The sequence below is a fragment of the Cucurbita pepo genome, chromosome 7, assembly GCF_057944985.1.
Source record: "Cucurbita pepo subsp. pepo isolate OVF chromosome 7, ASM5794498v1, whole genome shotgun sequence".
NCBI lineage: Eukaryota > Viridiplantae > Streptophyta > Magnoliopsida > Cucurbitales > Cucurbitaceae > Cucurbita > Cucurbita pepo.
Genome location: NC_141804.1, coordinates 4,089,701 through 4,117,377, shown reverse-complemented (window position 1 = coordinate 4,117,377; position 27,677 = coordinate 4,089,701). Strand labels below are relative to the sequence as shown.

General features: G+C 36.4%; 1 protein-coding gene across 3 annotated transcripts; it reads left to right on the top strand.

Moving 5' to 3' along the window:
* The first annotated feature begins 666 nt into the window (after positions 1 to 666).
* LOC111798260 (uncharacterized) lies at positions 667 to 20,594 on the top strand. 3 transcript variants are annotated; one of them, XM_023681297.2, is made up of 16 exons: positions 667 to 822; positions 1,031 to 1,361; positions 1,455 to 1,540; positions 2,289 to 2,443; positions 2,882 to 2,946; positions 3,087 to 3,272; positions 3,673 to 3,724; positions 8,674 to 8,904; positions 9,014 to 9,132; positions 10,228 to 10,432; positions 10,636 to 10,695; positions 10,786 to 11,040; positions 11,954 to 12,212; positions 12,320 to 12,525; positions 15,447 to 15,497; positions 19,609 to 20,594. In XM_023681297.2, the coding sequence occupies exons 2-16, from the start codon at positions 1,186 to 1,188 to the stop codon at positions 19,897 to 19,899; spliced, it is 2,397 nt and encodes a 798-aa protein (XP_023537065.2). In that variant the 5' UTR covers positions 667 to 822; positions 1,031 to 1,185; the 3' UTR covers positions 19,900 to 20,594. The 3 variants fall into 3 exon arrangements, with proteins under 3 accessions (XP_023537065.2, XP_023537066.2, XP_023537067.2); XM_023681298.2 differs by having other exon boundaries at positions 685 to 822; positions 1,035 to 1,361; XM_023681299.2 differs by lacking the exons at positions 667 to 822; positions 1,031 to 1,361; positions 1,455 to 1,540 and having other exon boundaries at positions 2,302 to 2,443; positions 3,092 to 3,272.
* Positions 20,595 to 27,677: the final 7,083 nt, after the last annotated feature.

Below are 27,677 nucleotides of genomic sequence, written 5' to 3'. Positions count from 1 at the left end.
TCTTAACGTCTTTCTACGAGATTGTGGGTCTCTTTATTAGCTTCCAGTTATGGAATGTAGGTAGCTGTTATGGTCCGATTAAATAGAAAAGAAGTAAGTGTCTATTTTTCTTCCTAAAAAATCTTCGAATCTTCCTCCGATTCCTTATAAAAAACATTCCGTCCATCAAAATATGAGTTAAAGGGTATTCATATACGTGTGTCTTTTATATGAAAATTAGAGGCTAAAGGGCCATTCCCTTCACTCGTACCCATAAGAATTTGATCCCACGAGAAATTGAGTAAAAGGCTGCGGAATTGTTGTATTAGGATATTTTATTTTTTCAAAATATAAATAAATAAATAAATAAATAAATAAATATATATATATATATATATAGAGAGAGAGAGATATTTATAATATTAAAATGAAAAAGCGTGAAATTTGGTTAATTGGGAATTTTAAAATTTAAAAAACAAATCTGCAGGTTTCAAGATTTGCGGCTGGAGTCACGGAGGGAGCGTGGCTGTGGCTCGGCGAATGGCCCACCAACGACGACAAAATTCTCGCTTCCAAACAAAACAATTATGGGACCTGCGGGAGCAGCTTCAGACTCCGGCTCACGCATGCGCCCCAGTTGGCTAACCCAATTCCTCTCAATACGACGTCGTTCTCCTCTTCTACCCATTTCTCCCTCACTTTGACCGACATTCCTCCTCTATATTCGGATCTCTTTGGCTTCTCCAATTTCCCTCCCGCTCCTTCATTCCCTCCGGCCATCCACGGAACGCGGCGGCGGCTTGCACCAGTGATCTCACTTAATCCTCCAAAACTTGTTCATCGGTGAGCGATCTGGCGATAGATCCGAGGATCTGGAGCTTTTTCGCCGGATAAACTAGAGCTTTGAGTCGTATCTACTTCTTTATTTTATTTCTTTTTATCGATGATCCCGTAACTCTTGACTGAACTGGAATTTGGATAATCGGTGATTGCTTCGAAGCTTGTAGCTTCTATTTATCCCCCATTTTACCTAAGGTTTTCAATTCTGAAGGAAGGCTCGTGAAGTGAACAAGAAATCTATCTTGTATTGGGCGGAGTGCTAGGAAGCTAGGAAAATGTTGGGGGTGGGGGGTTTCTTTTTGTTGGGTTTGATCGTATGTAGCACTTGACGACCAGGGATGCAAACCTTGCACTAGCGGGCCACGCATGTTCCATAATTTAGGGTGGTTCATTGGTCTAAATTATCAAGTGCGGTCGGTGAAGAAGCTGCCTGATGCAAAGCCACGTTTGGCCAAAGTTAAGCCAGTGGCTATGTTGGATACTGTACAGGAAATTGCTATTTACATTCATAGGTTTCACAATCTCGACCTTTTCCAGCAAGGGTTTGTGCATTTCCATTCTTTGATGATTTTTATACCTATTGTTGTGGTGCATTTAAGTAGCAGCTACTTATTATCGACTATTTATCCAATTAGATGGTACCAAATTAAGCTTACCATGAGATGGGAAGACGGCGAGTATACTTCCGTTGGAACACCAGCTAGAGTTGTTCAGTATGAAGGTACTTCCGCAATTGTCTTAATTGATCAGTTTATGAATGTCTGCTAACGAGCATACTTGCGTTGGTAAGGTTACTGTTAGACAAGTACTAGTCAGAACCTATACAGTTTAGGAGCGATTGTCTGCTAAGAAGCATAACTAAGATTGCTATTAGGCAAGTTCATAAAGTTTAGGAGCTAAATAGTTTAGACATCAAAATTGTGATAGCCTATCTTATTTTAGTTGTAAACTTGGCTAATTGGTTAAAATCCTCCCACCTCCTTTTCTTTCACTTTCTTTAGAACGTGACTTGGTGAAGTTCTTATTTATGCATAAGTTCAAGATCCTCCTTTGGAATAAAATCCTGGAATACTTTAAGTTACCTTCAATAGCGTCTTAAGATTTATTTATTATTTTTAAAAACTCTCCTGTAAAAACCATCGGGTAGGTGATTTATTGGCACTTCTGATTGGACACGCAACATTTCGCATCCCCATAGATGTACATTTCTTGAGATTTTAAAGATAACTTGTTATTTTGGGGAATGATTGTATTTTTCTATTTAAATCAATGACGCATGGAACACTGTATTGTGATTTGTGGCAGTAATGTCAACAGCGTGAACATGAAATAGGTGGGGAAACTAAATTGGCCTAGTTCACTGAGCACTGGTTTTAGGTCTTGAGTGTTTAGTGCTGACCTTTTATGATTGTGCTTTTCTAGCAATGTCTTATTGCTACTAAATAACTTATCAAATTTGCACGATGCAGCTCCAGATCTGGGATCCGGTAATAGTTATGGCGTATGGAAGATTGATGATACTGACAACAGTTTCTCTACACAACCTTTCAAGATCAAGTACGCAAGGCAGGATATACTTCTGTCCATTATGATTTCATTCAATTTTCCCCTTGCGAAGTATGAGGTAGGAATTTCTCTCCACTTACTCCCTTCCTCCTCCTCCTCCAATTCCTCCTCTTTCACCCAAGGAAAAGTAGGCCTGTCCTCATTAGTGTATTCTATCCTTCTAATAATTATGAAGTTTGTAATCTATTATTGTTTATCTGCTCCCAATGAAGTAACCATATTTGAAGTCCTTTTTAGTGTAAAAACTTGCTCATTCAATTACGATAAGAAAAAAAATCTGTAGTTTGGAAGCATATCTTGCCAGGGAAAAGTGAACAGAATAGTGTACTTTTTTCTTTAAGATTTTGTTAGAATTCATGTGTTGGGAATTGTTGAAAACTGTTTTCTTACGAGGAATAAGAACGGACATGCAGTAAATTAGATGATATATCTTTTCAGAGCTACATATCTTTTCTTTTGTGGTTAGAAGATAATTGATATGGACCAAAAATTGCAGGCTCCATCCACTTCAGCCGTTATTTTGAAGTTTGAGCTTATGCATGCTCCAATATTGGAGGCTGGGTGAGTTGACATAAAATGCATGATTTGGTTCTTGCTCATCTAGTTGAGGTCAAATCATAAAGCCATTTTTATTATCTTGAATTAAAATAGTTCTATAATAAATAATTGGATACCTGTAATGATGGATGTGCACCATATAGACCAGAATTGCAGGCCTCTCTGGATGCTTCTTCTGCTGCAGTACATGAATTCCGAATTCCTCCCAAAGCTCTAGCAGGGCTACATTCGTATTGTCCCGTACATTTTGATGTATTTCACGCAGTGCTTGTTGATGTCAGCGTACACATTTGCTTACTACGTTCCTATACCCCCGAAAAGAGATCCAGGTTTGTGATATGATCTTGACATTTATCAACTTTAGTTAGAAATGCTGTCTCATCCTTGTAACCTCTTTGGGGTTTGTATTGGTGCATGTGCAGAAAAATTATTTAATATTCTTGGGTGGGGTATGGGGTCTCACTACTATGTAAGCTGAGTTTCAAGTATTGAACATGTAACCTCTTTGGGGCTTGTATTGGTGCATGTGCAGTAAAATTATTTAATATTTTTGGGTGGGTAGGGGGTCTCACTACTATGTAAGCTGAGTTTCAAGTATTGAACAAGTTATTGGTGCATGTGCAGTAAAATTATTTAATATTTTTGGGTGGGTAGGGGGTCTCACTACTATGTAAGCTGAGTTTCAAGTATTGAACAAGTTAACTAACCTAGTCCAATCATCTATTCCAGTGATCCACGCAAGGAAAATCTTGCTGCTAGACACTTTGATGCACGAAATCAGGTATACAACTGATTCTTCAACTCTTCTGTTTGGATCCTAGCCCTTGCCTGGGGTCAATGTGATTTTGTTGAAATGTACATGGTTTCGATCCTTCTTCCTATTTCATTTTTGTAAATTTAAGTTCTGTCAGGTTCTATTATTTGTCACGATCACAACAGTTCTTCATTAAATTCTGCTCGAGGATAAAAGATTGTATTTGTAGTTATATGGTGATTAACCTTCTTAGTTTCTTCACATTGTGTTTATTGCTAACATCAGATTGTAAGTTTCAGAACCTACCTGAATAGCAAGAAAGATAAGTGTTGTTACTAATATTAATCTTGAATTCACTTGACGGAAGTCTTCATTTTAGACTTGCAATCACCATCTTTTTTTTTCTTATATTAGGCAATTATAAGATTATTCAAATCGGAGCAGAATATAATTTTTTTTGGATTGAAAACCATAGTTGCAGTGAGAAAAAGGGAAATACAAAAGGGCATGAAAACCAGCTCAATTGAAAGATTTAAACCGAACTAAATTAATTTTACAACAAAGAGTTCCAATAAAACGTAAAAAGACTCGAGTATGCCAACTAGTAGCTCAAAATTGTATGATGAAATTTCTTAAACCTAAATCTATAAAAAAATGTAACAGCGGCAAGTTTAAGAAGGAAAAACTTGTCTAAACTATCAAACCTCTCATGTAAAGACTTGCTAAGTCAATGATTTAACTTTCTTGGATATTTTCGATAAGTGAAGAGTGATTGGGAAGGTAGGGATCACACAGAAGAAGGGAAAATAAATTTACAAGAAACCCATTTGAAGAATGGAGGATCCAAGTAATAAATATCCCTTCTCATATAAAATACCTCGTAATAGAGTCAAATGACGGAGTCAAAACCCATAACATCCCTTGTCTCTCGCTTCGACAAAAGTAGGCAAAATCCATGATAAAAAAGAAGAATTACTCAAAGAAGAAAGGATAATAGAAACTACAAAATGCAAACCTCATTCGAGAACATAACTCATTTCATTTTAAACCGTACAGTTAAATACATATGCGCATGATACCCGCAACCAATAATAGAAAAATTATAATAAAGGACAAAAGACTAATAAACTCTTGCTTACGTACATATATTTTATAACACTCCCCTCAAATTAGAACATATATGTTAATCATGTCTAGCTTGCTACAAAGGACTCCATTTCATCCAAAGGATTAGGAAATACATTTCTAATTGGTCATGAGAATAGGTAAACAATAATTACAAAGTAAAGAGATGCACATAGATTTGGGACCTTGTTCCTTATCTGGGAAGGTACGATAGTTGCGTTCTAACCTAATCAACTTTCTTAGTCTGTTTGGTTTTTTCTTTGAGGTGTGTGACTTTCAGGTTGCTAGACACAGAGATTATCGGGAGATGACTGAGGAGTTCCTTCTCCATTTGTTGTTTCGGGAGAAGGAGAGATTCTTGCCCCAAGTTGGAGGATGTGCATTGTTTTGGGGGTCTTTTAGGGAGAGGAGCAATAAAACCTTTATAACGGTAGAGAGGGACTCTATTGATGTTTAATCCCTCATTAGGTTTCACATTTCTTAGGGTGCGAGTGAGGAAAATTTTCTATTAATTATTTGTCAAATATCATTTTACTTGAGTAGAGTTACTCTCTTTGGTGAGGCTCCCTTTTAACGGAGCAACAAACCATTGGATTGACCGTGATTGTAATTACCCATGATATTTAGTAGCTTTCTTTCTTGCTATAGGTGAAGTGTGATGTCCCACATTGGTTGGGGAGGAGAACAAACCACCATTTATAAGGGTGTGGAAACCTTCCCCTAGCAGACGCGTTTTAAAGCCTTGAGGGCAAAGCCCGAAAGGGAAAGCCCAAAGAGGACAATATCTGCTAGCGGTGGATCTGGGTCGTTACAAATGGTATAGAGCCAGACACCGGACGATGTGCCAGCCTTCTCGCTGTTCCTCGATGGGGGGTAGACACGAGACAGTGTGCCAGTAAGGACGCTGGACCCCAAAGGGGGGTGGATTTGGGGGCGGTTCCACATCGACTGGAGGAAGGGAAGAGTGCCAGCGAGGACGCTGGCCCTGAAGGGGGGTGGATTGTGATGTCCCACATTGGTTGGGGAGGAGAACAAACCACCATTTATAAGGGTGTGGAAACCTTCCCCTAGCAGATGCGTTTTAAAGCCTTGAGGGCAAGCCCGAAAGGGAAAGCCCAAAGAGGACAATATTTGCTAGCGGTGGATCTGGGTCGTTACATGAAGTATTAGATTCAAGTGTTGAGGATATTTAGTCCTGAATTATGGTTTACCATAGGTATCATATTTGACCCTTTATTATAGGCAAATATCTTGTATGATATTTAGCCTTCCATTACGGTTTACCATAGGTATCATATTTGACCTTTTATTATAGGCAAATATCTTGTATCCATTTATTGCTCACTCCATTTCCTTTGTAATTTATTTGATTCCGTAAATGATTATAAATAGAGAACTTTCACCATCATTTAGGTGTGGTGGTTTAGCAAATATTCTCACCACCATTTTAGCAAATATTCTATTCTATTATTGTATCATGCTAGACAAAATGAGACAAGCCTACAAAGGAGGATGATGACAAGTGGTCATAAGAGACAAAAGAAGAAACAGGAAAGCTAAAGTACATTTACCTTTATGAAGAGTGATAGGGAGCTTATCACTTGGACCAAAAGAGATGCATGGGGGAGGGTGTATGAGAAACAACTATATAGATAAGGAGATCATCCTTCCCTAGACTTAGTCCGACAATGATGAAGTGAAGGGTTTGTTCACAGATTTGGGGCCTAATTTTGTTACATGAGGACAAATATCCTGAATAGAATAAGTGAAACCAAATATTTTTGCTTGATAAGAAAGTAAGGTTTCGTCAAATATACATAACAAGGGTCTCACCTTTAAGACTAGATGAAGGCATGCAATTAATCAAGAATCAAACTGGGGCAATTTTATCAACCCAAAGATGCATTTAAACATGCATTTGAGAGAATAAGGCTCCAACTGTTTCTAGAAGATGCCCTTTCTTTCTTTCGTTCAACAGTGTCATTTTGCTATGAAATATTAGCACAAGATGATTGATGGATATTTTATGCTTACATTTGTACGACCCAACGACATGAGAGAAGTACTCCCGTGCTTGAACATCAATTGCAATGATTCGATAGACGACTCATTGGGATAGATGGTGCAGGTAGTTTGCATCTTCATAGACATGTCTATTTGATTGATCCTCTCTTCGTGACAGTGTCTAGATTGTTATGCCTTTCGTGCGGGTCAGAACTTACCCACAAGGAATTTCGCTATCTTAGGACCGTTATAGTTACGGCCGCCGTTCAATGGGGCTTCGGTCACCAACCACTGTTTTGGGTGGTGGTACTCCACTACATTCTTGCTTCTCAAAACCTTGAGAGAAATATCAAATTGAGTATAGATTTCAACATTAAAACGTAAGTGAGTGTAAGAATGCAACTCAGGGTGGTTCTTCATGAAATATAACCGAGTCTTATGAAGTAAAAAATATCATTTAATTTTAGACACAATTGGATAAGGACCCCAAATATCCAAATGAACCAATTTGGGAGGAGCACTTGCTGGTCTATCAATTTCAGGGGAGATGATGGAATTTGGAAAATAGACACGAGTCCAATTTAATGACAAATTTTGGAACTAGGGGCAAAGCTTTCTTCATGAGAGATGGATGACCTAAACGACAGTGTGCATCAAAAGGAGAAACAACCATGGAACAAACAACACCTTTTGGTGCTTGATGAGAAAAAATGTTAAAGTCCTCCAGTATCATGTCTTCTATCCATATAATTCCATCGCAAGATATGGGAAGTTAAGGTAAATGTAGATAGAGGACAAATAAAGAGATGGGGTGAGATTTATTGTTCTATATCTTAAGACGGGAAGATATCGATCCATTTTCTAAAGTAATGTTAAAGCATGTAGATGACAAAAGAGGGGGAATAAATTGGAATTTCTTGCATTATCAACAACACTTGTCTATGACCCATTTGGTATAGGATGACAAAAGACGAGGATTTGTGACAAGTGAGCCAACAATGGTTGTAACGGGGCAAGTGTAGATGATGATGATACGTCCAATGACTTGCTATACCAAATGGTTATAACAGGGGCAATTGTATAGCTTGAATTTAGTAAGCTCATCTACAACATCAACAATGACTTACTAGATGGATCATGGATGGATTGGTGGTCGATTGAACTACATCAGATATTACCAAATGCAATCTAAATCCATGAAATAGAACCAAATGACCACACAACCTTTAGAAAACAATATCTGAATCGAGTTTGCAAAAACCTTGATTCTTTTTTGAAGAGGTTTCAAACTCGATCCATTTCTGACAAAAATCATCACATAGCTACGTTGGATTTACTAGAAAAAGCAGATCATCGTGTGCAGTGATAACTCATGTGCTGGTGTGTAGGATTGGGCATGTTGGCTTGTTGTGCACAAGGCCACATATGACTACTTTGCTGGCTGAATTCTGGGGTTTTGCTAATAGTGGGCAGGCTTCCTCTTGATTTGGGTGGTGACGGAAGATGAAAAAGGTTGTGTTCCAAACCCCTGACGTTCCACAAAACCCTAATTGCTCACAAAATCTTAATTTCCTTGGGGAAAAATCTAATCGTTTGATACCATGTTGATGTGAGACCAAATATAGGAGAATAACTCCTCTCATTGTCTACCCTAAGAGTAAAATATATATGGGCATGCAAGGCTTTTTAGTAAAATTACAATAAAGAACAAGAAACAACTATTTATGCATGTATACAATTACTGTAATGTTGTGCTTCCACACTCTTTATAATTAAAATGATGCTTTTGTTATTGGTTTTAGAGAAATTATCTTCTGATGCTGACTGTTGGATTGGTATTGATTCAGGCAGGGGCATCACGGGACGAGGTCACACTTATTAAAGCATTATTGACTGCTCGTGATATACTGCTTGAGGAGTTTCAAAATCTTAGCAAAGCTATAGACCAATCCTTTGATTTTACTGATTTTATGTCTAGAATAGATGATACGAAGTATATTGGTGTTTTGATGCCTTCAAAAATGGATAACGTAAAGGGTGAAGTTTCAAGACAAGGCAAGCCACAAAACGGCCTTGAGGTCCATGCTTTATTTCAAACTGTATATTTCTTTTTTTCTTTCTGTTTCCTCACAAATTAAACTTTGTTTTTGTGATTCTTCTTCTTTGGCCATTTGTTTATTTTACCAGAGGACTAACAGTGGTGACCGATTGCACCAATCAAAAACAGGAAGTCACATGTCACACTGTTTTCACTCGCTGGGTGATCAACTTTTATATTTATGGAGCACATTTTTGAAGTTCCATAGGTACTTCTTTACTTCATATTGAACTGCTCATGATTTTTTATTTTTTTATAATTATCTCCTCTGGGAGGGGGTTCTCTCTTCCCTGTGCCCCTAGGTTGTATCTGCTTTGTTCTTTGCTAATGCATATATGTTTCTTATAAATAAGAAAAAACACACATGGCAGAATTCCCATATAAAAACTTTGATCTTCTTTGTGAAGCTTACAAGTACCTCAAGACAGGGACATTTTCTTTTGATTCCTCGTACTAAGATCCAAGTTCCGTTGGCCAGCCTAAAACGTAGTTGAGGCATTTTCCACTTTGGAAATGTATCTACTGTAAAAAAAGGTTTTTCTCCTTCATAATGTGCTTCCATGGACCTTTTGAGGATTTTATAGATGAAAAACCCGGTCTGTTACCAAGTGAGTTGTACCGTATTTAGTAGATATAATCCTCCTCTATAAAGTGCCTCTTTCGTTATGGAACTGGTAGATCCATTTTGCTAAAATGGTACAAGTTCTTTGCTTCAAAGTTAGAACCATATTTAGTAGCTTTGTGTGGAATGTTAGGAGGGAAGAAATAAACGATTCCCAACTCCTAGAAAAGAAAAAAAAAAGTGGCTACATGGGAAACGTAATTCTTACTGCTTGTTGTCTATTCTTATCAAAAAAAAAGAAAAGAAAAAAAAAAAAAAAAGAAAGAAAAAAAGAAAAAAAGAAAAAGAAAGTCTTATAATTTCCTCTAGGTTTAGTTCCAGGCTTATTTTTATTATTATAGCAGTGGAAGTTTTCATATAAAAATAAAGACATAAGGGTAACTTATCCACTTCAAATAGTTTGCAGCAGAGGATCCTCCCACCCATCTCCGGGAATATCTAAAGTAGACCTGTATTTGGGTTTGTATTTGTGTTTTAGGGTTACTCTGACCGTGATTTGAAATGCAAGACACTTGAAATAATCCAGCCACTGACACTTGTATCACTAAAGGGAAGTTGTAGTTTGGCAAACGTGTACAGTATATGTAAATCCTGTCACATAGTTTTTCTCTCCTCACTCTGACATGTGGTTTTGACATACATGTGTTTCTACATCGAATCATTGGTATTAATGTATCACAGGGCTAACAAAACAAAGATAATAGAACATCTACGGGAGGGATGGGCAAAGGATAGGAGAGCTGAATGGTCAATATGGATGGTTTACTCTAAAGTTGAGATGCCTCATCACTACATTAATAGTGGAAGTGAGGAACCTCCAAACCTTGCCATCCGGAGAAGTGCTGTTCATAAAAGAGTTTCTAGTCTGTGGAAGTTGTCAGATGATGTGAGTAGTTATTTTGCTGAACCCTTTCATAATCATTCTGCACCGGAGGTTGACAATAATTTACTATGCAGAAAGCTTTCATTTCATTTGAACCTTCTTTTACCTCCAATTCTCGACTGCTTTTATTTCTTTTATTCTTTTCTTTCTTGAAACACAAGTAAACTTTTCATGGATCATTATTGGCTTTTCTTAATACATTTCAGCCTGCCCAGACTGCAGCAATGAGAGCTGAGCTTCATCGTCGGAGTATTTTACAAATGAGGGTGGGTTTTAGTTTTGACATTAGATGCTTTATTTCTTTTATGCCCTCAAATTGGACAATTTTGTGAATGAGTTAGTGTGCTAAATTGCAGATAAATAATAGATGCATCCAAGATCTGCATATATTCAGAGATCCTTCACGAATTCCTATTGTAATCATTGAGCGTGTCATGAATGCTCCTCGACGTTCAATTAGTGAAAATTCATACTTGCGGCATTTTGACATGATTGATGCTATTGGGAAGGACAGTGGGCCAAGCTCTGTAGCCGTAGACAATCTGTCTGGTTCTATGCCAGAAAGGAGTGGTCGCATTTTGAAGATTGTTGTCTTTGTGCATGGGTTTCAGGCAAGTATTGTTCTTCAGATTTATAATTTTATTGAACACACCTTTGTTTTATTCTCTCACCTCTAACCTAGTGTCCTCAATCCTTAATAGTTTGATGAAGTTTTTATAATTTCTAATGCAAGAGACTGTTACCGATTTGGAATTTTGCATCAACAATGATTTGTGTTCTATCTTTGCGTAGTTTGTGTTGGCTTGTCACCTTGTATTATATTATGTTTTGAAGGTTCTTAAAAGGTGATATTACCAGAAGACATTTTGTAATTGTTTTATAACTATTTGAAAATTGATCTTAATTTTCTTAATAGTTGCTGCATACTTGGCTCAGGAAGTCAATTGTAACATTAAGTTTTAAATTTTTTTAGGGAAACTTAAACTTGATTAGTGGGTTAAGTACCCTCAATTAGTTAAGTTTTGTGGTCAATAGAGTTATTTTTATGAGTACCTATTTTCGTTTCTTGTTGTATTACATATCTTCAAGTTGGGTTTGATCGTCTTATTGTTGAGTTGGGGCAAATTTTTAAGTGTTTGGTTTTTGGCTAGGTTAGGGTATTTTCATATTTAGGTTTGGGCTTATATAGGGCTTGATTTTGAGTGCTTTGCAGTTGAATTACTATTTTTTGTTCACATAAATGTTTAATTTCTTAGGGTAGGTTAACATAATCAAGTCTTCATAAGATAACACTTCATTTCTTGATTACATCATCATTTGATAATATCTTATATATAGCATAGGTTTTTTTTCCTCATTCAATGATGAAATATGTATCATAAATAATTTTTGTAAGCTAAGCTTGATCCAAGGAAGCCTCTATTCCTGGAGTTTATTGCTTAATGGCCCTTCTTTCCTTTGCATTATATATTTTGAGTATAGATTAGCATGTTGTCTTTACTCGATTAATTGGTGAATCTGTAGGGGCACCATCTTGATCTACGACTTGTTCGGAATCAATGGCTCTTAATAGATCCCAAAATTGAATTTCTTATGTCCGAAGTAAATGAAGAGAAAACTTCTGGTGACTTCAGAGAAATGGGACTGAGGTTGGCACAAGAGGTGATTTCTTTTGTTAAAAAGAAAATGGACAAAGCTTCAAGATATGGGAGTTTACAGGATATTAAGATTAGTTTTGTGGGACACTCCATTGGAAATGTCATTATAAGAACAGCGTTAGCAGGTAGGTGGTAACATTCTTTCTTAATGATTTAAATTTATTGTATGTTATATATTTCTAATGATAGTTAAAATTGATAATATTTATATTTTGTTGTTTGCAATTTGCAGAAAGTATCATGGAGCCCTATCATCGTCATCTCTATACTTATGTTTCAATATCTGGTCCACACTTGGGTTATCTTTACAGTTCAAACTCGTTGTTTAACTCTGGCCTGTGGCTTTTGAAGAAGCTCAAGGGAACACAGTGTATTCATCAGCTGACTTTTACGGATGATCCAGATCTACAAAATACGTTCTTCTACAGACTGTGCAAGGTACTGATTTTTCTGAACATTTTCTCTCTCCTACTTGCTCTCTTGGAAGTATGAGGCTGTTATTTTTTCTTTATTCATGCATCTATTTTTTTATCCAAAAATAAAACTTTTCATTCAAAAAATAAAACAAGACTAATGCTTAAAAGATACAAACTTCATTATGGAGTGTAAAGAAAAGAACCCGAGATAAAAGAAACTGAGAAACAATTACAAGTTATGAGAATAAAAAAGAGTACAAAAATAAAGCCTCATTGATATGCTGATTCGAAATGATCAGACTTAGAAAGAAACTTGTCTTAAAAAATTCTCTTGTTTCTTTCCGTCCCCAACTCCGATAATAAAGCTTTGATCCCATTAATCCAAAGAAGTCTAGGTCTCCAAGCTAATGCAGGACTAATAGTAAGTTGGAGAACGTTTTCCTATAAGACATTGGAAAGCATGTACTGAAAGTTGAAAATGGAATTGTACTTGAACCAACACTTCATCGAATAAACACACCCAAAGAAAATATTTTCATCTCCTGCTTCGAGCCATTGTCATTTACTTTTCTGGATCAAGGTTCCTTCTGTCAGCTGTAGCTCCAATAATTCACCTTTGACTGAATAGTGAATGCCAAGTTCCGAGGAGCTAAAAAGGATTGTGTCTGCTTTAGCATCATTAGTAGCGATTTTTGGTAGCAAACTCCTCCTAACTCTTCCTTCTAGTTTCAAAATCAATAAATCATTCTTTTATAGCCACTTTCAGATTTCTAAGTTTGGAGGCTATCACATATCCCACCCAACCATATGACGAGCTAAGGATTGTTCATTTATCTTACCACAATCTGAATTATTCAACCAAGAGTTCTAAAACCAAAAAGGAGATTGCCCCGAAACAGAACTTCCAGCTTCAAAAAGTAAAGTGTTTGAAAATGAGTGAGCTTGTTGGACAACCTTGAATTATCAAACAATACATCCCAATATTTAGAGAAAATATATATCTATCAAGGACTTCGAAGAATCATCCCCCATACTGGACCATGATGTTGGATAAAGGCAATTCCATACTGTCTAACTCTTCAATTACTCTAGTAAAATTCTGCAAATTTAGGCTATGATGATTAATAAATTTCTTCAAGGCTAATCTTCTGGAACAATCCCGTGGTCTCTACCATGTAGCAAGATGACATAACAAGGACAACTTAAATTCCTTTTAAATTTAGAGTGGGTATTTCCCAAATTTGAAGGCCACAAACTTCAACAGGAGATTAGAACTTGGCTGGTGCAACATTAGAAGAAGGTAAAACTTCTGAAATAGAATTGATATGATCAAATCTTGAGGCAGATCATTACTCTTTGTAATAATCCTGAAAACGCACACCCAATTCATCTGCACAAGTCCTCTCAAGAAAATCATCTGAGTCATTATTCATAGGCTTTAAATCTGACTCAGCGCTACTCAAACTGTCATAAGATTCACCATCCGACACATTCACACATAAGGGAGAGGTAGATTGAGGAACAGAAAGGTCTTTGGCAGGCTGGATAACTCCTTTTGACCAAATACATCTGAATAAGCTGAAGATATATCACATAATTTGCTTTGAATGAGAATTAAATGCTGAAAATTCGTTTGCTTGACTTTGGGAATCAATAGGGAAGAGCAAGACTCTTCACTAATATCTTCAATACTCATGTTCGTCTTGAGGATGGTAGGACTCAGAGGTGGCACCTTTTTTCAAGTATAAATTGATCAAAGAAAGGATGGTAATTCACTGTAGTAATGAACAACTAAGGATCAAATAAAGGTTGCTGGTACCTCCAAAATCTTCAGTGGTCATCTAACTATTGAGAGAATACCATGAAGTGATAGGAGTCCACAGGAGAGTTAAAAATGTTCAAAAGACTGGTTGCTGATATTTGTTGGGAAGGATAGAATCAGTCAAGGAATTTGTGGCAGATTGCGAGGTGTATCAATGAAACATATACAAAGTTCAGTTGCCCGTTTGATTATTCCAAGCCTTCCATATTTGAAATTACTCTGGAAGACTCCATGTTCTCCCCAGAATCAGGTGTTGGACTCATTGACAAAATACACCCATTTCTTCATGTTGGACCATCCTTTGGCCACTTCTGCAGTGGCTGAAGTATTTACTAAAGATGTGGTTAGATTACACGGGGTTTCCAACTCCATAGTCTCAGATCATGACAAGATACTGGTATTTTAGTCTTTTAACTTGCTATTGTATGGTCAATTTTCAAATTGTTTTTCCTTTGGTTAGTCTACTGCCCTCCCAAAGGATTCTTTCGTCCTTTTATCTTCTACACTTGCGGGTTGCCCATTCCAAAAGGGAAAAGGAAATTGCTTTGTATGATTTTTGTTCGAGCCTCCTTTTGGAGCATATGAAGTGAAAGGAACCAAAATGTCTTCAAAGGTAAGGAATACTCTTTTGGTAGTATGTTGGTTGATATGGTTATTTTAGCTTTTCATCTCTTATACCAAATTGGCAAGAAAAACTCCATTTGATCGGGGTCTCCCCCCTCTTTGTTATTTTGTATTATCAAAAAAGGTAATTGCTTGGGTTAAGTTTCATTTTTCTGTTATTTTTGGATTTTTATTCTTGCTATATTAAAAAGCTTGGAACTTCCGATTTCTGTGTTGCTTCGAACTTTATCTGCTAGGACAGGCGGATATTTAATGCTTGTCAGTGTTTCTAATCTTCAAAATGGTAGGTTCGAACATTGTTGAACTATGGACTTCTGGTTGAGTATGAAATAAGAAACGATGTAATGTACTTGCATGCCTGTGAATAACATACATAGATACTGATGATATTATGAATTTAAATGAAATTGCTTCTACTATATATAGTCAGTCTGATGAGAAGTTCCAGGCATCTATTAATACTGTGTATACTAATTTCATTATTATTTTTTTTTCAGCAAAAGACGTTGAACAATTTCAAGAACATAATCTTGTTTTCGTCACCGCAGGTATCTTCTATTTCAGAGGTTCCTTTACGTATTTTTTATGTTGATGTGCTATGAGTTAATTTCCCTCTTGTAGGTAATCTGTTTATTTGTTGTTAAAAGTAGTGTGTCGAGCAGGGTGACATGATCCATATAAAAATTGGAAGTGTATGTTCTGATAGTATCTATTGAACATAAATGAGTTGTTCAAAAATTTAACTGGCACGAATCTTCTATTTCATAGGCTCCTATCACATAATTTTTATGTTGATGTGCTGATTCATTTTACCTTTGGTAGGTAAGCTGTTTATTTGTTGTTACGGGTAGTGTGTCTAGTAGGATGACATGATCCATATAAAATATGGAAGTGCATGTGTTGAAGAAATAGCCTTGTAATCCCATTCCATTCAGTAAGGGAACTAGTTAGTCAATTTTTATTTCTTTGTTGTTACCTATTCTCTAGAGGTTTTAGTTTTTCTTTATTATAAAAAGACTATGGACTTCACTAGCGACCACCTTCATCCTTGAGCAATCAAAAACAGAAGTGAGTTTTATTCATCACTTTGATGCCTCCCCGATTGAGTCTAGTCCAACAAGCTAGAGTACTTTCCACCATACGTCCTTCATTTGTGGTGTCACCATCAATGATTAGAGCTTGAAGCTTCTTCACAACATTGAGGTGAAGCTGCTCGGCCAAGGTAGCCATGAGTTCCCACAAGAGTTTTCGGAGACGGGGTTTGCTTATCACATGGGTCACAAGATTTGAGAGACAGGGTTTACCGTGGTAGTTGGTATCAAAATCAAAACATTTTGAACAGACCTTGCTAGAGATTACTTCAATCAAACCTTATCCCCATACTTTCGATCTCAAGGAATTATCGAGGATTCTTCGTGTATTATTATGCCTTAGGAGTGGTCGAGAGGAGAAATGGACACCTTTTAAGCACTACTTGAGCCTTGTTTATCCACAAAAAACATGCCAACGATTTACGGGGAGAGATAGATCTTACTGCAACTCTCATAATTAATTGTTTTCATCTTGTGTCTTGAATAATTTAAGCCCAATGTAAGTACTAAATAATTTTCGTCCTCACTTTTGGATGTCTAATGACCTCACATCCTACATAATTTGGATGCACAACACTAGAGGCGAACTCGAACCGAGAGCAATAAATTGTGTTTTTTTAGGGTAGTTTTCGACTACAAAGGGGTACAAATGTTACATCTCAATTGATGTGACATTCACTGTGCATAAATCGTTCTTCTCTTAGGTCTCTATTTAGGGGAGAACGTAGGTGATTGTAGAGAGTCCTTGGGAAACCGTTGAACTCTTGGACGCACGAAATATAGCACCAACAATTGGGTCCAACCCTACTTTCCATTCCAATCATGGTTCCAATTCTACTACAGCAGAGTCGTTGACTAAACCATTAACCACCTCTATTTCTAGTCACTGATTAAACCATCCATTCCACCTCCATCAATTCCGTTGTCCTTATATATGCTAGAAGGAAACTCATTTCATAATTGATGAAAGTCCAAACATCCAAACTCAACTCAAAAGGAGGATGTAACATAGGTGCCAATAGATGATGAACCTATAGCTCTTCGAAAACCCACTAGAGAATGCACAAAACAAACAACCCTTTATAGCCCACTATCAAACTATATCTCTCTTGAAAGACTATCTTCATCACACCAAAGTTTACCGAGTCTAATTCAACTTTTATACTTGACACACTTCCTGAAGCTTTATCCAAAAGAGAATGACAGGATGCTATTAGAGAAGAAGCGTATGCTCTAGAAGAGAATTACACGTAGGAAGCTGTGGAAAGAATAACACGTAGGAAGTAGTGATTAGGCCAAAAGAAAAGACTATTGTTGGTTGTAGGTGGAATATTGTTGGTTGTAGGTGGTTTTTTACATTGAAGTACAGGGCTGATGAAATGTTGGAAAGATATAAAGCAAGGTTAATAGCTAAGAGATACACTCAAACTTTTGGTAAAACGGACATTTGCACTAGTTGTGAGGATGAACATCGTAAGAAGATCGTTACCCTGGGCTACCAACTTGAATTGGCAGCGATCACAGTATGATGTGAATGGTGCATTTATTCATAACGATCTAAATGAGGAAATCTATATAAGCATTCCTCCTGGATTTGAAAGCTCAAGTATACAAATTGAGAAAGATCATGTATGGACTAAAACAATCGCAAAGACGTGATTTGGAAGATTTTCAAAGGTTATGAACGATGGGGGTATAAGTAAAGTCAAGGAGATTACACTCTCTTTATCTAGTATTCAGAATGATGGGAAGTTACAATGTTTCTAGTGTACATCATATTCATTGTAGATAATGAAGAAGAAAAACTATTCTTTTAACTTGGAAGAAAATTGATGAAAGAATTTGAAATCAAAGAACTTGGAAGGCTGAAGTAGTAGTTCACCTTATTGAAGTAGCATACTAAGCTTAGAGTAATTTCTTTCTAAGCTTAGAGTAATTTCATATCACAATAGAAATATGTGATGAATTTCCTGATGGAAATAGGAATGAGTGGATGTAAACTTGCAACAAGGCCAATGGATCCACATAAAAAATTGGGATTGTCAAAAGAACTGGGGGGTGAACAGAGAAATGTAATGTACCAAAGGCTAGCAAGGAGGCTTATATATCTAGTTCACACTCGACCTGATAGATCTTACTTGGTTAGTGTAATTAGCCAATTTATTCATCATCTGCGGGAGCCTCACATTCATGCAGCGCATAGAGTATTACGTTATCGGAAAGGAACTTATTAAAGTTTTTCTGCAATAACAAATCAACAAACCAACTATTTACATTGCACTGATTGGACAAAACCTATTGAAATTAATCAACATTTTGTCGTGGAGAAATTAAAGAGGATAGTATGCATTAGTTTTGTGCCTTTGCACGTTCAACTAGCAGATATACTAACACAGATAAAGGGAGAAAGTCCGATAGAGTTAGTAGATAATCTTTGATGACTTATAGATTAAGGTTGAAGGTCCAATAAAGTAGTTATGCGACAACAAATGAACTATCAATACCACATATAATCCTATCGAGCATGATAGAACAAAACCTATTGAATTGATCTACATTGTATTAAGAATAAATTAGAGAAAAGGATAGTATGCATTAGTATTTTGCCCTCACAACTTCAACTAGCAGATATATTAACAAGAGGACTTCACAGTTCAATGAATTAGTATCCAAGTTGGGAATGGAAGATATCTATTCCTCAGGGGTGGGTGTGTAGAAGGAATAACCTTGATTTGAAGAATATTTGTGTAATTCATAGCCTTAAATTAGAAGATATTTGTGTAATCTCATTAAATAAGAGAAGTAGTAGATCTCCCTACCTAATGTTTTGGGATTTATTTAGATTTATTATTACTTAGTATCTAGGGATTTATTCATATTTATTGTTTTCTAGTATCTAGGGATATAGTTAGCTTTTCTGTATTATGAAAGACAGACACATGTACCTCTTTGAAAAATTAATGCCGCATAAATAAACTATTGCTATAGAGAATTAATTGGTTTAGGATTTAATCTATTTTAGTCCATGTACTTGTTATTCCAAAACATAGTACTTTCAAGCCTTTGTCCAATTATCACTATATTTCATAGTGTCTATTTTGGTCTATACTTGTTAAAAGTAACCATTTTGGTCTCTTTATTTTCACATTCATCTTATTTAAGCTCAACCTTGCATCAACATTTTTAATTACTGTCATGTATTTGTATTAAAGTTTTTCATTGTATATAGATTTGTGTTAGAATTTTTTACTAACTAGAACCAAAATGGTCACATTCTAGCAATATATAAACCAAAACAAACATTTTGGAAGTACACGGCCTTAAATTGGATAAAAGCTGAAAAGGTCCAAATGAAGATTTAATTATTTATTTAAATGTCTATCTTCAGTCAACACCTTTTGTGCATCTCTTTGCCTTTGGGCGATCGAATGGCTTCCCACAAAAACAACTATTCAAATTTATTATTGTTCTGCTAGATTTGTAGATAATGGGTTGAACTCAGACTTCTGTAGTACGGTTCTGTATTGGCTCCTTTGGTTGTGTGTATTGATTCATTGCATAATTGCAGGATGGCTATGTCCCTTATCATTCTGCCCGGATTGAAACATGCCAGGCAGCTTCAATGGACAACTCAAGAAAAGGAAAGTTATTCCTTGATATGCTGAATGATTGTCTGGACCAAATTCGGGCCCTTTCCTCTGAACAAAGAGTGTTCATGCGTTGTGATGTGAACTTTGACACCTCTGCTTATGGCAAGAATTTGAACACCATTATTGGACGGGCAGCTCATATCGAGTTTTTAGAATCTGACATTTTTGCAAGATTCATAATGTGGTCTTTCCCAGAGTTATTTAGATGATGGTCACAAATAGTAGACTCCCATGGTATGGCTCCTGATGTGGTCTTTCCGTGGGTTATCTAACATGTATTTATCATGGCTTCCTTACTCACCTCCATGTCAGCACCAGGATCAAAGTAAAGGACAGTTTTTGGGCTTATTATTGGAGTCTATCATAGTCTGAAGTCTACACATGAAATTGGGTGATTCATGGAGACGTGAACGTAGTCTGAAGTGTACTGCCTAAACTATTGTTCTGCGGTAAGGAGTTAAGTTATCCTTGTTGGCCAAATGAGAGTCTGGATAATGCTTTTGTGTTTAAAATCCAAAATGAAGTTCTTTCTCTTCTTTGGTAGATAGACCAGTGCGAAAGTGACGGGCTAATACTAATTTTGTCATGCTTTTGTTGCATCCCTGTTTAAACATGGAATGGAGGGCGAAGTGGTTAGTTGCTGCTTATATCTAGCATGCGTTTAGTAGACTCGGTATCTGTCTTAATTCTATTGATTAGGCCATTATTGTCTTTGAGCAGCTTCTGCCTCTTTGATCTGTTTCCAGATCAATCTCAATTGTTCTGATAATGGAATGCGGAGGAGAATTACGGTCTTTTTGGCTGGACTGTTCAACTAGCCTATTTATTGCTATTTTTCCATATTGGAACTGAGGTTTCTTGTATTTTATTAATATTATGAAGTAGGTGATATCATATTTTTTTTTTAGGTTGCAATCTGAAACTAGTTTGAAGTTTCTCTGGGTGAATCACTTCAGTTTTTGTGAATGATTTTTTCTCCAAAAGTGAACTTAGCTAACAATAACTGACATGTATTTCATTCTTTGAGGTTGGTGCTCAAATCTTCTTCCTTAGTTTGTTATCTAAAAAAACCACTTTAGTTTTATATCCTGAACAATTTCTGTGTGCTTGGTGGTCAATTTAGGATGAACTAATTTTTTAAGACCATTCATCATGTGATGCTTTAGTCCTATTGCTCAGATCGAAACATCTTTCGGTAGTGAAAATTAATGATGTCGAAACATTTTTAGCCATCCAATTATGTAATGATCTTTCGAGTCAATATCAAGACTCACCTATAGACGTTGAGGATGTCCTGATTTTACTGCCTTTACTTTCTTCATCTTTCACGTTGGCTAAACTGGTTTTTATCGTCTATTATTGTTAGTAGTCTCTTTAACTTGATCGTTGAGTTGTGAAATTCTACATTGCCTCCTACCTGGGTTATATGTATGGCGTATATAGACAGTTTATCAATTAGGTGGATATCACTGCAATAAACACAACTAGAAGAAGACATTTGTATGTTTTCGACGTGTTCATGAATGTCATTTGTGTTGTCAATGCTGAAAGTATATCTACTTAAAGAGCTACGCAACATTTCTTGAATGAATGAACATCTTTTCCCCTATGATAGTTGTTGGTGACAACAGTACCTATAGTTTCATGTGCGTAGTTCATCGACTTCTTTAGTAAATAACCATTTGTTGATGCATTGGCTGAAGCCATTGTAGAAATGCTTGATCAGAAAGCATGTAGATAAGTTGTAGTGTGACATTTTCTAATAAGCTTTTTGAATCTCCCCTATGCTATGCTGCATCTTTGGCTTCACTGGGTACATGTTAAAAGGTTGTTCCTTTTATTCTTTTATTCTTGTTGGATGATGAAAGTCCCATATCGGCCAATTTAGGGAATGATCATGAGTTTATAATCAAAGAATACTCTCTCCACTGGTGTGATGCTTTTTAGGGATGCTCAAAGCAAAGCCATGAGAGCATAGAGCTTATGCTCAAAGTGGACAATATCATACCATTGTGGAGAGTCATGTTCATCTAACATGATATTAGAGTCATGCCCTAAACTTAGTCGTGCCAATAGATGGTAATGTCAAACAAAGGACTCCAAAAAGAAAAAAAAGGAGTTAAGTCTCGATTAAGGAGAGGCGTGCTTTGTTTGAGGGGAGGTGTTGGATGATGAAAGTCCCATATTGGCTAATTTAGCGAATGATCATGGGTTTATAATCAAAGAATACTCTCTCTATTAGTATGAGACCTGAAGCCCAAAGCAAAGCCATAAGAGCTTATGCTCAAAGTGGACAATATCATACCATTGTGGAGAGTCGTGTTCGTTTAAGGGCTCTCTCCCCTATATTGATAATTTATTTGGGAAAAAATATTTCAAAATAATTTTTTTCCACGAAATCGCCCCGAACTGTAATTGGATTGGTTCAGGTGGAAAAAGTTCAGCCATGCTTCTTTGCTTCCCTACATAGAAAAAGGCAACAGCTTAAGACAAACTGTTTTGTTCATGAACCCTATTAGGGAAAGAATTGCAAATTCTTAAATATTACATTACATTATGTGCTTGTGTTCATGACCCCTATTAGGTCTCAATTTAGATTCACAATCAAAATATTTTAAATTGATATGTTAGAGATTGTTAATCAAATCTTATCTCAATAATTTTAATCTCTAGGCAATGCCATGATTTTTGATTTGGTATGTTGTCCTAAAAAATTTAAACCTAATAGAAGTCGTCAACTAATTTCATTCTCATCTTCGAACATCAAATGGTTTCATACTCTACATGTTTGGGTGCACGGTGTTTGTTTATGTTTACCAGAGAGGAAATTTGATTCGAAAAGGGGATAATATACATAGTTTTGTGTCATAACAACTTCAACTAACAGATATAGGACTTCACAACTCAATACTTCATGATTTAGTATCCGAGATAGAAATGGATTATTCCTCGGTTTGAGGGAAAGCGTGGAAGAAATGACCTTGATTTAATGAATATTTGTGTAATTCCTAACGGTAAGTTAAAGAAATACTTGTGTAATCTACTTTCCTATTCTATATTACCTAATATCTAAAGATTTATTTAGAAATATTTTTACGTCTTATCTCGGGTTTAAGGCTTTATTTCATTCGTTCCCGATTTTAACAAATAAGGGCTTATTTTGAAGGAAAAAAAAAAAAGTTTAAATATTTCAATTTAATTATTCATCAAACAGCTTCCTAAATCATTGGACATTTTTCATTTTCCAGCTGGATTATGTTTCTTAAATGGAATCTAACTTACAATTATTGTAAAATTAACAATAAAATTATTATCATATAATTAAACTTATTAGTTTAATGAACATAGAAATAGAATCTGTAGCAGATAAAGACAAGAGAAGAGGGTGAGCATCTTCCATGTGGACTCCCATAATTGTTTCATCAATTCTATCATTTTATTAAATATTTCTCATTCTTTTTCTATTTTCTAAAATGCTTCAATTATTTATTTTATAATATTCCTCATCAAATTATAGATGCTCGTTTGTCTTAGGCTCACTTGTCTCAACAAAAATAGGTTCTAAAATAAAAAACAAATAATACATAAATATGTAACCAAATATTTCAAATAGTTTATTAGGTAACAATCATTGAAAATCAATTTTTTAAATAAGAAAATCATTTTTAGAAAATTATTGGGTTGTAAATAAGAAATTTTTTTAGAATGGGTAATAGTAAAAGTTAAATATAAAGGTAAATTCTGACTAATACTATCCTTAGCTAAACGAAACCTCGGGGGTAATCTAATCGAAGAAGTTGAGGTCAAATTCTTTCTATTCTTCTAGCCTGGCTAGCTATAAAACTCATGGGCAGTCGGAGGTTCTCCTGAGTAAATTCCTTTAGAGTTTCAAAATTACAGAAAAATAGTTGTAAGAACCTCAACGTACCATCAGAGAGACTTTAGCCACTAACCCCTGGATGGAAGGGAAGAATGAGGCGATCAAGAAGTCCTCCCCTAAACAGGAGAAAATGTCTGAGGACCTTTGAATTACAAACAAAGTGAAGACGCTACTTTGCCCTATACAGAACGAAGGCCCGTACGACACCCGACGTAAGAACAGTACTTATAATAAGTAAATATGATAAAAAACTAACAATATAATTAAGTTATATGATGTTACCGAGCGTTAATAAAGATATTTGAATTAGTAGTGATTTTATTTATACGTAGTTTTTAAAAAGAATAATTTAGAGGAAAAAGCACTTTGGGAGGCACTCCTATGGTTGTGTCCTCTAAAGCATGTTTATGCATATTTTGGTGAGTATCAATAATGACAAAATTTGATGTTGGACATGTTTGTGTGACATTCATTGAACTATATATTCTCATACTTGCATTAATGTATGTTCTTGAATATATCAAACATTCTAATTATTATGGGCCTCTCAACCATATGATATGTTTCAAATTCATATTATATATATATATATATATATATTATATTATATGACATGTACATTTATTGTTTCCATCTGGGTAGCACATGCTACAAGTAGGCTATATTCATTAGACTCATTCTTCTTAATTATCGTTCGGTAAAATCAACTTCAAGCTAATAATAATGACACGTTTTAAGATATTATTCAACGTATGCTGACTAAGATGAAATGAGTATGAAAGTATAATGCACGACGAGATGGGGACACAGGGACGAGGGGCCTAAGGGGGAACCGTGAAAGAGATGGATGAGAGTGGGTCGTATAGTGAACATGTGAAGGTGTGATGGAAGAGGAGATGAAACACATGGGGGGATGGAGGGAACATAGAATGAAAGCTAAATGGTCTTTTATTTCGGCTCTCCATGTGACTCATAATCCCCACTTTGTGCGTCTTGGTCAAGCCACAACCAACATATGGAGCCACCTCTTCCTATATCATTTTCGGTGCAAAAACCTCGAGTTTAGCTTCTATCTCCCGTTTTTTTTACTTTCGATCTCTTTCGCTCTTTGTTGCTCTTTTTGCGAGTAATGTTCGTTAGTCGTCGATGTGCCCCAACGTTTGATTCTGTTGTTGCTCATACGTGAGTCATCATAGTAGATCGAGGTTATCCATCATGTGTTTGTACGTTCCATTAGTGTCGGTTTCTTCTTTGTACAATTGGTTCGACCAAGGTTGTTTGAGGTCCCACTTTAAAATATTGGAACACAAAGTCAAACTAAACAAATTTCAAAATATATATTTGTCACGGAATGACTTTCAAAGCTTTGAATCTTAGACTATGACTAAATAGACAAAGACCAAAAAAGACCAAAAGAAAAATAAAATAAAAGATAAAAATACAGTAAGATTTAAATCGAAATTAAGATAAACAGTAGAATTAAATACAAAACGAAATCCTAATACATGATGGTGTTGTTCAAATTTATTACAAATGGGAAAACTGATTTGAGGTACAATTACAAATTGAAATACAAAAAATTCAAAATGTAAAAACGGACAGGTGCTCTAGAATGACCCTCTTTGTGACCGCACAACTCTTAAACAGTCCCCCACCTCGACCGGAAGCTACGAACACTTGAAAAAAAAAATAAAGGAAAAGAGGTAAATATAAAAATACTCAATAAGCAACCTACTCGTAGGCTCTCATTACATCCATAACCTAACAGGTATTTATGGGCTTTTCTCTAGTCTATAGGAAGTTCGAGCCTAATCTCTACTGTTGTCTGAGCATTTGGGATGCCTCAAAGTTTTGATCGGCTCTCTAGCTACATACAGACTCATTTTGGGTTCAAAGAAGGTGGTTCACCCATATCTGGATTTGTGGGTCTGTCGGTATCAAATCTCATCTCCAAGGTGAAACTACTTTTCTGCTCTTAGACTTACTCAGCTTGCATAGCCACACCAGCGAATAACCGATATCCTAGGTTGATGCGATACCTCAAAAAATCTGTTTGGACAGTATGATACCTAACTGGTCTGAACCTCATCCATGGAAGGTTAGGTGGTGACCTTTCCACGTACCCAATTTGGAGGAGAAACCTTTGTGTGCCAACCCCCATTAGGTCATTTGTGTGGTCCCACACCCTCTCTCATGATAGGTTACTACGTAGAGGTCCTCTTTAGAGACTCATGTCCATTTCCACCAAATAGGGACATCTAATCCTCTCGACGTGTTACACTAGCTTAGGCCTGACTCGGTTGTACTTGTTCTCGTATTACTTGGTAGGGGTGTTGTTGGCGCTAAGGGTGTATCAGAGAAGATAGGAGGTAGAGACTCTGGTGACACCATCACAATGCTACTAAGCCTAGCCTGTTAAGCTTTCATAGTCGTCCTTGCCATGGAAGTCTACTAGGTTCTTAGGGTCGTCTAGACAGTTTAATTCTCGTATCTTATTTCTAGGACATTTAGGGCTAACTCCTCGAGCTATTCCCTTATTTGGGTGCACACAATTCTAGACCTCTGATTGCTGCTCACATTCTTAGGATGCAGAATTTAGGTTAACGTATAATCCGCTCTAGCTGTAGTGTCCTATTCTTAACTTGGTTCTCTCATGCAAGCTTGTTAGGTACCTATTGATACACCTAAAGCACAAATATTCGATTTATTACTTAAGTCATCTCTTGCTACTAAGGAGATTTACTAGGTTCCTAGCGCGGCTAGATGACTTAATGTGGACTTTCAACTCAAGGGTACTCTAATTAAACTCCTCATGTTCTTCTCAGTCTGGGAACACTAGCGTCTAGACCCTCTAATCGTCACTCATGGTCCTAAGGTGTTCAGTCTATTGGTGGTGTCCTAACCTAAGTCATCATCTAGTCAACCTAACTCTAGCGTCTAAGTTCTAACTCTTGTAGATAAACACACTCTACATGGAGAAGACACAATCAATCACCTAAAGCTAACATACAATATCATGCTAATATACAAGCTTAACGGAGACATAACATTCATCAATCGTCTGGAGCCTCCATTCTAGCATAGAGGAAAGCATATTGAACAACATACCTCTCAAAATCTTGACCTAGGTGCATTTTGGTAATTTTCTACATCATACATAGCTTACTCGAGTAAACTGCCCTACTTGAGTTCTATCATGCATAATTCCTTTCTAGCTCGTTGAAAAACATAAAAATCAGCATGCATCTAACATTCTCATTCTCGGGGTTGTCTTGTGATTTTTCTTTACATACATAGCAGTTATCCAAAAACGACATTCTAAAGTCCTAGACATGAATATTCTAACCTTCTAAGGTACTAGCGGTTCCTACCAGTATTATTTGAAAAAGTATGAGGGGCAAATTACATGGATGGCGTGTACCTTCCCAAGCTACCTTTTCTCTAATAGGTACCAATTCAAGCAAAATTATTGTTAGTATCGAAATTAAAGCGAAAAACTAACGAACATAGGCCAAATGGGGCAAAAAGGTGCTTATCAGGCACCTCAAGCGCCTCCCACGTGCCTAGACGATCTCCCACATGCATTGTCATTAATAATATGATATTAATCATCTATTCTGTTACCGAGTCTCAAAACATCGACTATCTAGGCTTTGGTCAAAATCGAAATCTTCATCATCTAGCCTTTGATCAAAAACCAAAATGTAGATCATTTAATATGTGACCCTGATTGTATAATAAACGCTTTTATTGTATAGTAATTGCCACCGTTTATTTCACAAATCAAATGTTATTTAGTCAATGCAAGAAGTTTCATAAAAGCATTATAACAACATTTGTGATGTCCACATTTGTTGGGAAGGAGAACAAAACACCATTTACAAGAGCGTGGAAACCTTTCCCTAGCAGACACATTTTAAAGCCTTGAGGGGAAGCCCGAAAGGGAAAGCCTAAAGAGTACAATGTCTGCTAGCGGTAGATTTGGGCCGTTACAAATGGTATCAGAGTCAGACACCGAACGATGTGCTAGCCTTCTCGCTATTCCCTAAAGGGGGTAGACAGGAGGTGGTGTGCCAACGAGGACGTTGGGCCCCGAAGGGGGTGGAT

What these genes read in the sequence shown, in the direction of transcription:
- LOC111798260 (XM_023681297.2), top strand. Translation starts at nt 1,186, where the DNA reads ATGTTCCATAATTTAGGGTGGTTCATTGGTCTAAATTATCAAGTGCGG. An exon ending in TGTGGAAGTTGTCAGATGAT is followed by an intron (nt 10,433 to 10,635) that starts GTGAGTAGTTAT and finishes AATACATTTCAG; the next exon opens with CCTGCCCAGACTGCAGCAAT. An exon ending in TCTTTGTGCATGGGTTTCAG is followed by an intron (nt 11,041 to 11,953) that starts GCAAGTATTGTT and finishes GTGAATCTGTAG; the next exon opens with GGGCACCATCTTGATCTACG.